At 44.0% G+C, this 12445-nt stretch overlaps 1 protein-coding gene across 2 annotated transcripts in view; it reads right to left on the reverse strand.

Annotated features, from left to right (window-relative positions):
• Chrna5 (cholinergic receptor nicotinic alpha 5 subunit) overlaps positions 1 to 12445 on the reverse strand; it is a 32120-nt gene extending 19675 nt beyond the window's left edge. For both annotated transcript variants that reach the window (XM_050119468.1, XM_050119467.1), the window contains exon 1: positions 12217 to 12445. In XM_050119468.1, the coding sequence (XP_049975425.1) occupies positions 12217 to 12322 (106 nt within the window). In that variant the 5' untranslated portion in view covers positions 12323 to 12445. The remainder of the gene's footprint in view (positions 1 to 12216) is intronic.

Genomic DNA, 12445 nt, shown 5'->3' on the forward strand with positions numbered 1-12445 from the left:
TGTTTTGTGTCATTTACACTGGTTTATTTTCTTTGGAGAAATATCTGTCAGGTACTTTGTTCATTTTAAAAATCAGGCTGTTTGGGGGCTGGAGAGATGGCTCAGTGGTTAAGAGCATTGCCTGCTCTTCCAAAGGTCCTGAGTTCAATTCCCAGCAACCACACGGTGGCTCACAACCATATGTAATAAGGTCTGGTGCCCTCTTCTGGCCTGCAGGAATACATGTAGACAGAATATTGTATACATAATAAATAAATAAATATTTAAAAAAAAGAGCCGGGCGGTGGTGGCGCACACCTTTAATCCCAGCACTTGGGAGGCAGAGGCAGGCGGATCTCTGTGAGTTCGAGACCACCCTGGTCTACAAGAGCTAGTTCCAGGACTGGCTCCAAAACCACAGAGAAGAGAAACCCTGTCTCGAAAACCCAAAATAAATAATAAATAAATAAATAAATAAATAAATAAATAAATAACATTAATTTAAAAACGGATAACCTATGCGTAGCTGTTTCACTGTTGTGCAAATCAAATAAAATACATTTTCTTAGTCTATCGAGTATTAAGTAGTTTAAATATTTATTTAGTTAGTTTTCTATATGGTTGCCCAAGTGCACAGCTGTGAAGTGTGCGCAGTCCCTACACAGGAAATACGAGGGCAGTAGATCCCTGGAAGCTGGAGTTACAGACAGCTGTGAGCCATCCGGTGGGTGCTGGACATCAAATCCCAGTCCTCTGGAACAGCAGCCGAGCTCTTACCACAGAGCCATCTCTCCAGGTCCATGTCTGAGAAATTTCTTAAAGTTATATCTTTTCCACTTTGAGTCTACATAGTCAAAAAAAAAAAAGGTAGTAGGATTTTTAAAAGCCACTTCTAGGAAGGGTTGATAGTATTCTTGACTGGCATTTTTTTCATAAAGAATAATGATTTTTCTCATTAAAAAGTAAGAATTCTGGAAAAAGTTACCAAGATGTTCTGCAACTAAATAAGGGTGTCACCAATTTTTTTCCAACCTACAGGCAGAAATGAAGACATCTGCTGTCACGTTTAGTTCCTTCCAAAGGTTCTTACATCTTCCACATCTGCAACAAATTGGAAATCCCAGAGCCCAAGGTGGTACCTCCCTCAGTGTATCCATTCAACAGCGGCTGCGACCACAGTAGCCTCTGCACTAGGGGCAGAAACAGAACACAAGGACACAGTACTTGCCCTCCTGGGACGTGAACCTGTACATGTCAGATAAAGGTCTGTTGCCATGCACAAAGCACCCACAACGAGAATGATACCCCCTGACATTTATCCAATAGACAACCTGCAAGGTTAATCATGGCTATAACCTTCTAATCTAAACACATGACTTCTGAACTTGGCATTACTGACATTTTGAGACAAGTGATTCTTTGCTGTGTGGGAGCTATCACGGACCTGTATATGTGTGTTTGTAATTAAAATCTGTACACCTGAAATTTACCAATGATTAGCCCTCGAATCAGGAAGAGAGAAAGGAGGACAAGATTCCCTACTAAACGAGCTTCTGGGTTTGAACTGTAATAGTGATGATGCCTTATTTTTATAGTGAAAGCATCATTTGGAGAGCGAAGTACCAACAAACTGGGGCCAATTCTGCCTCTGCTTCTCACTCGGAACTGTTAGAGCAGCGCTTCTCAGAGAGGAGTGTTTTGATGCATGTTCAGAGGAAGAACAAACGCTGCCCTTTTAAAGTTCTATGGCTTTTTTTTTTCCATTCAAATATGTTAGTGGTTATCCGTTCATCTCTTTCCTTTGTTCGTAAGCACACAGTACATGGGTATATTATGGACACATGTCATACTTGAAGCTTTCACAGATGAGCGTCTATGTTGTGTTCATTTTGGATTATTTCTAATAACGGTACTATAGAAAATGCCATAGCATCCTTGTGCATCTGTCTTTCCCTTCTTGTGCAGGCTCTGACTCTCAGAAGTGGGACAGCTGAGTCAAGGGTATGCACGCTTTAAATTGGGAGAGGTACTGCTAAGAGCCTTCCCTAACCTCTTCACAGGTCACAGTAGGAGTAAAATAAACCATGTATCTAAAAAGATTTGTAAGAATGATAGCTGTATCTCCGATCTTCAATGAAGGCATTCCTGGAGTAGTTAACCCTCCTCTAAGTCTCCTTGTATCGTTTTCTACGTTAAGGAAAAAGTGACTTTATAACCTTTAAAAGTTCTTGCTGCAGTCCTACAAGAGCTATTTTAGGAGACATCAAGATAAAGCAGTGAACAAAACCATTTAGTTAATTCAGGGAAATAAATAAGTTCTTGCTCAGCACTTTCCGTGTGACAAATCGGGAAAGGACGCTTACTAATCGCTACTGCAGAGGGCGTTGTTCTCGCTCTGTATTGATTCCTAACGGAGAATTACGGCACATTTACACTGCAGCTGCCCTGCTTTCCCTGACTCTCAGAACAGGAGGAGCAACACACTGACCTTAGGCAGCATTAAATTTAGGCCCAGTCGATAGTCCTCAAGGAATTCGAAAAAAGTTTAAGCATTATTAAATCAAATAAATGCAGAGGTCACTGTTTTAATTTGGCATCAGAGATCTTTTGGTAGGTAATAAATACACCTTTAAGTCAGTACATTTACAGCATTAGGAAATAAAACAGGTAATAGTGTCAAGAAGCTGTGAAGCCTATATGACCTTGATAAGACTCTTGCAAATTTCTTGCCTAGAGCCAAGGTGGGGTACAGCCCTGTGACCCCAGCGTTTCTGAGGTAGAGGCGGGGCAGTCAGGAATTAAAGTCATTCTTGGCTACAAAGCTGAGATTGGTCTGGGTGACGGCAGACCTTGCCTCGCAGATATTTTTTCGGAATTGTCCAGTTCTGACAAATAATGCCTCAAGGAAACACAAAAAGTTGCAGATAAGAACCAAGAACAGTGGCGTGCGCCTACAACCCCAACACTCATGCATGGGGCTGATGCAAGGAGATCTTTCAGGGGTTTTGTGGTTGTTTTCTTGGAATTTAAAATTTTATCCTGGCAGTGGTGGCACAGGCCTTTAATCCTAGCACTCAGGAGGCAGAGGCAGGCTGGTCTCTGTGAGTTCGAGTTTGAGGCCAGCCTTGTCTACAAGAGCTAGTTCCAGTACAGGCTCCAAAGCTACAGAGAAACCCTGTCTCGACAAACCAAACAAAGAATTCAAAATTTTATTTGCATGAGTATTTTGCCTGCATGATTATATGTGCGCCACATGAATGCCTGGTGCCCTCGGAGGTCAGAAAGGAGAACTGGATCCCCTGGAACTGCAGTGTGGAGGTTGCAAGCCACTATAAGGACACTGGGAGTTGAACCCAGGTCATTTGCAAGAACAACTGCTCTTAATCAATGAACCATCTCTCCAGTCCTTGAGATTGAGGTTAGCCTTGGCTACCCAATGAGTTCAAGACCAGCCTAGGCTACAAAGTCACAGTGAGACCTTGTTTAAAGAAACAGAGAAAAAAAAGGGGGGGGGGGAACAGCAGCTGATTTGTGTGAATGGGGGTTGATGCTTATTTTCTGGGTTTCTATGAGATTTTCCAGATTTTTAAAAAAATCTATGTGTAGGTGTGTGCCACACTGTGAGGGTGTCTACAGAGGCCAGAAGTGAGCACTGGATTCTCTGGAGTTTGAGTTACAAGTGGATGACTACTTGATGTGGGTTTTGGGAACCACATTAGGTCCTCTGGCAGAGCAGCAAACGCTCTTTACTGCTAAGCCCCAGGTTTATCCTTGTTTGTAGCCGTTGTTGTTGTTTGTTTTCCCCAGAAAGCGTTTCTCTGCCAAGCCCTGGCTGTCCAGAAACTCACTCTGAAAACCAGGTTGGCCTTGAACTCACAAACACCGCCTGTAGCTACCTCCCTAAGCCCCAGGTTTGTAGTACTCTTACGACAATTAGGAAGAAAAAGCTACTTTCATAATGACAATAATCGACACGAATGGGGGATTACCTTCCGGCTTAAAGTGTGTTACTTTCAGCAACAGTGGCTACATATACAAACAATGTCAACCTGGGCTACCGGAGACCCTGTCTCAAAAACAAGGAGGCAAGCAAGCAAACAAAACCCAAGTATAGCCAATACACCATGAATTTCACAGACTTGCCTTGGAAGCATCTGAGACATGAGAGCCTCAGGCCCTGCCTCTGACCTTCTGAATCACCATGTATCCTTAACAAAACCCCAAAGGATCCCCTCACACAGCCAAGTATGAGAGGCTCTGCCACAAAACCACAAGGACTCTACACGAAGTGAGAAAGAATAATCCGTCCCATAGGAAACACATGAAAATCCCTGGAAGTGTTTTCAGTGGGGTGCTGGTTGTAGGGTCAGGGACACTGTAAAAACACTAGAAAACCAGAACCCCTTCCTACAGGGATGCTGTAAACACACTAGAAAACCAGAACCCCTTCCTACAGGGATGCTGTAAACACACTAGAAAACCAGAACCCCTTCCTACAGGGATGCTGTAAACACACTAGAAAACCAGAACCCCTTCCTACAGGGATACTATAAGCACACTAGATGGCCAAGACCCCTTCCTACAGGGATGCTGTAAGCACACTAGATGGCCAGGACCCCTTCCTACAGGGATGCTGTAAGCACACTAGATGGCCAGGACCCCTTCCTACAGGAATGCTGTAAGCACACTAGATGGCCAGAACCCTTTCCTCCCAACAACAAATACTTCCCGAGCCCAAAGTTTTAAAGGTTGAGGAAACTTCAACACAGACGAAAAGTTCTGCCTAATTCAACACATATCACTAGCAATTTTAAAGGAAATTATTTTTAATTAAAAAGTTCATAATTATCCTTCTTGTCAGATCATCTGAAGTCGCATCTGTTTCTACTGGTAAAGGGCTTATCCCCTTCTTCTCCTCAATCTTGCTTTACAGAAAAGCATGTAAGGTTGTGGAATTCAAGGCCATTGGTGAAAAGATACCATGTTGTCTTAAATTATAAAAAAAAAAAACCTTAAATTAAAATCATAGCCATGCATGGTGGCACAAGCCTTTAATCCTAGTACTCCCAAAGCAGGGGGATCTCTGGATTCAAGGCCAGCTCCGTCTATAGATTCAATTCCAGGACAACCAGGACTACACAAAGAAACCCGGTCTCGAATAAAAAAAAATCCAGAACCAGGGATTAGTTGCTTGCCTCTCTTCTAGAGGACCCAAGATTGATTCCCATCACCCACTTGAAGGCTCACAACTGCCCATAGCTCCATCTCCAGAAGACCTGACACCCCTGGCCACTTTAGGGACCCACACTCATCTACACATACACAGACAGACAGATACACACATACACACACATACACACCATTAAAACTAGATTTAAAACATATTTTTTTCCATCACACTGTTTCCACTGTTCCAGAGAAAATTCCAAAAGAAACCAATCCTAACTTCTTCCTAAACTATTCTAACCTCAACGTGTCTGTGTCAACTTGTTATTTAATTTTAAACTAAAAATACCATTATCTAAAAGAATTCAATTCTGCTATAAAAAGAAAAACAATTGTACCAGAAGAAAAATGCTATGCTGAAATTACTCTACTGAAAGCTCAGCCTAATTTTTAAAAATTGCTTGATATAATTTGTGATTACGGATGAAAAGGACCCGTCTGTCTGACAATCATATCAGAGTCCCATCAGCAGCCCTTTAGTAAACCCAGGCACAAGCAGAGTGAAGGACAGCTGCAGTCCAGCATGTGGAAGTGGAGGGAAGGCAAGCCAGAGTCCGAGGTCATCCTGGACCATACGTCAAATTGAGGCCAACCTGGCCTCCAGGAAACCTGTCTCCATAAACAGATACTCAGGTACAACAGCACTCTCCAGTGGACTGTGACCCCACCTTCCAAGTGTTCTAAGTCATAGTGCATATTCAGCATTTTCAAGAAAACTGTTTTCTTTTTCTAAGACAAGATCTGCCAAGCCCAAGTTGACCATGAACTTTAAAAGGCATTTTACTGGTGTACAGTCATTGTGCAAGTGAGTTTCAAGCAAACATTTCCATCCAAGTATACCATGTGCATTGACCACACCCGACTCCAATCCTTGTCCTCCCCACCCCCTCTCGCTAGCCCTTTCCTTACCCCAGACAATCTCACTTCTCTTTTCACGGCTGTTTTTCTCACACACACAATTTTAGGTAGATTTTATCTATGTAAAATTGAGAATAACAATGAGAGAAAACACGCTATTTGTCTTTGTGAGTATGAGTATATTTCAATATGCTCTCTGGTTCCATTCATTTTCCTGCAAAGGACACAGCTTGCTTGCTTAGTTTTTAAGGCTGAAAAAAAAAAAATGAGACATTTTCCTCATTCATCTGTTGACTGAACACAGGCTGATTACATAACAGCCACTGAGCTCAGAGCTGGAATAAACACGGAAATGAATGTTTCTCTGAGATATGCTGATGGAGAGTCCTGCAGTAAACACCTAGGAGCATGGATCTGGGTAATATGGAAGTTCTACTTTCAGGTCTCTTGAGGAATGCCCACATTGATTTCTATAGTCATTGGACTAAATTCCATTCCCATATAGGGTCCCGTGTGTGTGTGTGTGTGTGTGTGTGTGTGTGTGTGTGTGTGTGTGTGTGTGTGTGCCTGTGTGTACAGGTACCTGTGGAAGCTAGAAGAAACCCTCATATCCTTTGGCAGCAGAGTTACAGGTGGTTGTGAGTTTGCTGGAAACCAAACCCTGGTCCTCTGCAAGACTGCAAGCATTCTTAACTGCTGAATCATCTTGCCAGCTTCCAGCATCCATACTTTTCTTAACTACTCCCTTCTAAATAGAAAGGGTATCAGTATAGTTTTAATGTGTGTTTCCCCGAGGAAATGTGGAACATTTTTATATGTGTGCTGGCTATTTCTTATTTCATCTTTTGAGAATTAAATGCTCATTGAACTAGCCCATTTATCAACAGGATTGAGGTTTTTGTATTTACTTTTTTTTTAAAAGTTCTTTGTACATTCTTGGTCTTAATCCTCTATCAGATGAATAGCTAGCAAAACTTTTTTCCATTCTTTATGGCCTTGAACTCTTCTTGCCTCAGCCTCCCAAGTTCTGGGAATACAGGCGAGTATCACCAAACCTGGCCAAAAGAAATTTTAATTTAAAAATAAACTGTGTGAAAGGTTAGATATAAGCATATGTACAAACATGACAAAAGTGGCTCCCACCCTGCATCCCTGGGTCTCTGCTAAACCTTGGCGCAGACCAACTACGCTTCTCTCTTCAGACCTTCTCAGCCCTCCCCTCTAGTTCATTCCCATTCCTCTGTCAGCTCCCTTCATTGGAGACTCCAGCTCTTGATACAGACCCAGGAAGCCCCTGCCTCTTGGTGTGGACAAGATCCCCTTAGCTTTTCCCCATAGACCCTCTCGGGCTGTTCCCATAAACCACCTCCATTCCTCTCCACCACCCACCAACCTGCAGAAGCACTCTCTATCAGGGAACCCACAGTCACCACATTTTCCTGAGATATAGAGAGAGCAATAGAAACCAAGGAGTGGAACACCCAACCCAAACACACACACACACACACACACACCAGATATCAACACCTAGAATCACCTCTATCATTTTTATCCCATACAAATATGAAATAAATCTAGATAGAGTCACTAAATAACAGATGTTCATCTAATTGAGTCATTGGCCAAAGGGCCATCATGGAAATCCCCAACTATCTCAGGCTATTGCCAAGGCTGCGGGTTGTTTTCCACAAACCGATAGTAAGGTCTTACCGCTGAAGACAGCATTTACATAACTCACTGACACAGAGAAGTCCAGCTGGTGCCTAACGAGAGCCTCACCCCCACTGACTAATGTTCACGGTACTGGAAGGTACTCTGCAATCTACCAGGGGAGAAAGATAACCACACACCCTGCACTCTGCAACAGTGACCTGCCTGCATGACAATGCTAGTACAGTAGGGCACAAACATTGTAGGGGGTTACTAATCATTCCCCTGCTCCACAAAACAGAAGCCATGCCTAATACTTGCTCTGGTAGCCAAGAACCTGAGGCTGTACAGGTCACTGGCCAGGACAACACCAAATACTGTAATTCTGCTAAAAGAATGTAGCAATAATGATTCCTATGACATTCTACTATACCCATAGATCAGTGTCTCACTCAGCTATCATCAGAGAAGCTTCCTTTTGCAGTAGATGTGAACTAACACGGGGACCCACAGTTGAACAGTGTACAGAGACAGAGATTTTGGGACATTCAGTCCAAACTGGGATGTCTTTGTCAAGCTCCTCCTGTGGTAGTTTGAAGGAAATTGCCCCCATAAGATCATCAAGAGTGGCACTCTTCAGAGGTGTGACTTTGTTGGAGTAGATGTGGCCTTGTTAGAGGAACAGTGTCACTGTGGGGGCAGGCTTTGGAATTTCCTATGCTCAAGATATGCCCAGTGTCTCAGATCACTTCCTATTGCCTGCAGGTTAAGATGTAAGAACTCAACTCCTTCTCCAGCACCATCTCTGCATGCATGTTGCCTTGCTTCCTGCCACAATGGTAATGGACTAAACCTCTGAGCTGTAAGTAAGCATTTTCCATTAGAAGATTGGCCACAGTCATGGCATCTCCTCACAGGAATAGGACCCCTTCCCTAAGAGCTTAGGGGACTATACAGAAGGGGCAGAAAGACTTTGAGAGTCAAAGGGGATGGATGACCTCAAGTTATTTTCACTAAAAAATTATTAAAAATTAACCTCCCCCAAATCATATACCTAGTTTGACTGCTTCATCCATGTTGACTGATTAAAATACTGAGAATATTGCTTAAAAGCAAATCCCCAAGCAGACTACCCAAGTTCAAATCCAGATTCTTTCATCCATTAACTGTTGCCTAGATCAAATCGTATAAATTACTTGTATGTCAACCTCATCATCTGTTAAATCAAGCTCTAAAGGGCAGAGACCTTGTTTACTGTCCTATCACCAACACTTAAAACATTGACTTGTCCTAAATAAATCCTGCAGGTGGAGTCAGTGGGAATACTTCACACATGGTTGTTTCATAGGAGTCAAAACACACAAAGCACCGGGCAGTGGTGGCGCATGCCTTTAATCCCAGCACTTGGGAGGCAGAAGCAGGTGGACTCTGTGAGCTTGAGAGGCTAGCCTGGTCTACAGGGCAAGTTCCAAGACGTGCTCCAAAGCTACACAGAGAAACCCTGTCTTAAAGAACAACAACAACAAAAAAAACCTACAAACAACAAAAAACACAAACATACAAAGTCAGAGCACTGAGAGCATGGCCAATAAATGTCAAACGTGAATAAATGGGGGCACTGGAGAGATGGCTCAGAAGTTAAGAGCACTGACTGCTCTTCCAGAGGTCCAGAGTTCAATTCCCAGCAACGGCATGGTGGCTCACAACCATCTGTAATGAGATCTGATGCCCTCTTCTGACCTTCAGGAAAACATGAAAGCAAAACACTGTATACATGCAGGCAGAATACTATACATAATAAATCTTTAAAAGTGATTAGCTGACTTTCGTGAAGTTGATGGCCACCTTGTGCATCTCTGTTAGTGTCCGAGAGTGTAAATGAGAGAACTAAAAACGAGAAGAAAACACACTTAGAGCTCAAACTCTCTATGGATTATTTTATCTTCCTTTGACTGAAGATCATATACTAAAATGTCACACAGCTAAGAAGTATACCTAACTAATGACTGACTAATTTCCATGAACGTCCTCGTCGCAGGTCAGTTCAAAAGGCCCATATTATCTTAATGTCTAGCAAATTATATTCCACTGCAGACGAAATTGCCTTCCAAGCTACTTTCCACAGCTCTGTGGCCTTCAGTCGGCCAAACAGGTATGGCTGCTGGCTGACTAGACAAGACTTTCTGTCTGGGAACTGGTTCATAGGAAACCATAAGAGTTATGTTGAGACTCTAAGACAAACATGAAAACAATAAAACATAAAATCAATTTCCAAAAAACATCTGCCTCTACTCTACTATCTTAAAGGGAGAGAGGGAGTCAGCCAAGTTGAATATGCCCCAAAAAACAAAGCCAGTTAATAATAGGCTTCTCCTCTCCACACAGCACATCAGCCACTGTGAATTCAAAGGCGGCAGAACGCAAAGGCATATTATTTGCCAGTGTGCAGTTATATCAGCCCGTATCACTATCTTCTTCACGATGCTTACACAGAACTTAAGATTAGAACAGTTAACGGCCTTTTCTTATAAGTGAGAAAATATCCAGGGAGATTATGGCTCCATTCATTCACTTATAAACATCACCACTCTCCTATAATAAACTAGGTATTAAGGACACATAAGACATCGCAGCTCTTGGAGGCTGGAAGCTGACTTGTAAGGTGCCTGCTGCACAAGAACAAAGACCTGCATTTGACCCCCGTAAAATGGAAAAGGTTTAGCAAGGAGCCTTTTCAATGTAACAGATGCCCTGGTCATTCAACATGAGGAAGGCAGAGACAGGCAGATCTCTGAAATTCAGCAGGATTGCCAGCAGCCTATCCTAATCCATGAGCCCCAGGTCACAGTGAGAGACTGTCACAAACAAAAACCAACCAAAGTGGATGGCTCTGAAGGACAATACCCACAGCTGACCTCTGGCCTCTTCTAGCATATGTGAATACCCACACACAAAGGAAGCTCTTAAGGCACTCACATGGGACAAACAAATCAAAAAACTGTAACACAACAAGATGGTTATTATTAAAGAAATACCACTGAGTGGGAGCCGAAAGGAGAGGGTCATCCACCTTGGTTAAAATCCCAAACCCTGCACAAGAGTTAGCTATGTACACCATCGAAGACTCAGCAACAATGATTTATGTTAAAACTGAGAAACCTGCTCAAATTCCCAGCACCGTCAGAGAGACAGGGACTACCATCTTCTAGGCTGCCAGACACTGCCTGGCATTTTATACGTAGCAGTCAATCCTGAAAACGGCTGGGGAAAGTAAGCTGTGTTGTCCTGTTTCCAAATAAGGAAAACTGCGGCGAGAACCATGTTCTAAGGCACATTGGAGACATGTTCTGAGACCGGGACATCCCTCTCTTTCCCTAAACTGTAATGCTCTTTGCAAAGATTTCACTGCTTCAGTAGACCTACCCTGAAATCTAGTCCACAAAGTTACTCACAGTTTAAGAATCTTAACGAAACCTGGGGCACTGGTGTCCCATGCCTTTAATCCCAGCACTCAGAAGGCAGAAGCAGGTGGATCTGGTGGGTCTCTGTGAGTTCGAAGCCAGTCTGGTCTGCAAACCAGAACAGCCAAGGCTACACAAAGAAACCCTGTCTCAAAAAAAAGAAGAAGAAGAGAAGAAGAAGAAGAAGAAGAAGAAGAAGAAGAAGAAGAAGAAGAAGAAGAAGAAGAAGAAGAAGAAGAAGAAGAAGAAGAAGAAGAAGAAGAAGAAGAAGAAGAAGAAGAAGAAGAAGAAGAAGAAGAAGAAGAAGAAGAAGAAGAAGAAGAAGAAGATCATAACGAAAGAAAGACAGGTAAAGGTCCTCCAGTCTTCCTCTTCTCACTAAAAGCGAGCTGCAGGTGCAGCGACCCTCTGTCGCCCCTGCTCTAGTAAAGGACACATCACAGGAGCTCCAGAAACAGCATTTTTCTACAAAGTACTGAAAGGGCTAACTAAAATATGTTAAAACACTGGAAATTCAAAATACTAGGCTCTGCTTGTTTGTTTGTTTGTTTCTATCCCAATCCACAACATCTTGAAACACTGACGGGGTGGGAGGAAGGGAACACCATGCTTCAAAGAAGCGAAGAACCCAAAAGTCAAGCGATGAGTCCGGAAGCCAGGGGTGTGGACTACCTAGCATTTCTTCAGCAAACGTTTGCATCTCCTGGCAAAAGGAAAGATGCTGCAGAAGTGAAGTAGAAGAGGGTGGTCTATAAAGTCTCAAAGACCATTAACCCCTAGTCTCCACGCCGTGAACCATCAGGGAAGCGGGAAGCCCTATGACAGCGGCACGCTCTAAAGAGAAAGTTGTACCGAGGCACACCCTACACCAGCCGCCCCAACGACGCGAGCCACCGAGCCCCCAAACTGGCCTTTTCTTTGCATCGAGATGAACAGAGCTGGGCGCTAACCTGGAAATCCGCACCCGTCCCCCCGAAGAAAAGGGCAAGGCGGCGGAGCCCCGCTGCGCGACCCCGCGGCCCGCGACCCCGCCCGAGCTCACCTCCCCGCGCGCCCCGCGCTGCCCCGGCCGGCCGCCAGCGCCCCGCCAGCAGCTGCACCACCAAGAGCAGGCGCAGCGCGCGCCGCCGCGACCCCCGCGCCGCCATCGCTCGCCCGTCGACGGCTGCCTTTCGGAGAACGCGGGCCGCCGTCGAACTCCGCTCGTGCCTCGGGAGCCGCCAGCCGCTGGCTCTTCTGCTCCTGAACGAAGCCCACCTCGCAGCACGCAG

This window comes from Alexandromys fortis, unplaced genomic scaffold (genome assembly GCF_014885135.2).
Source record: "Alexandromys fortis isolate MF-2015 unplaced genomic scaffold, M_Fortis_MF-2015_v1.1 scaffold_167, whole genome shotgun sequence".
NCBI lineage: Eukaryota > Metazoa > Chordata > Mammalia > Rodentia > Cricetidae > Alexandromys > Alexandromys fortis.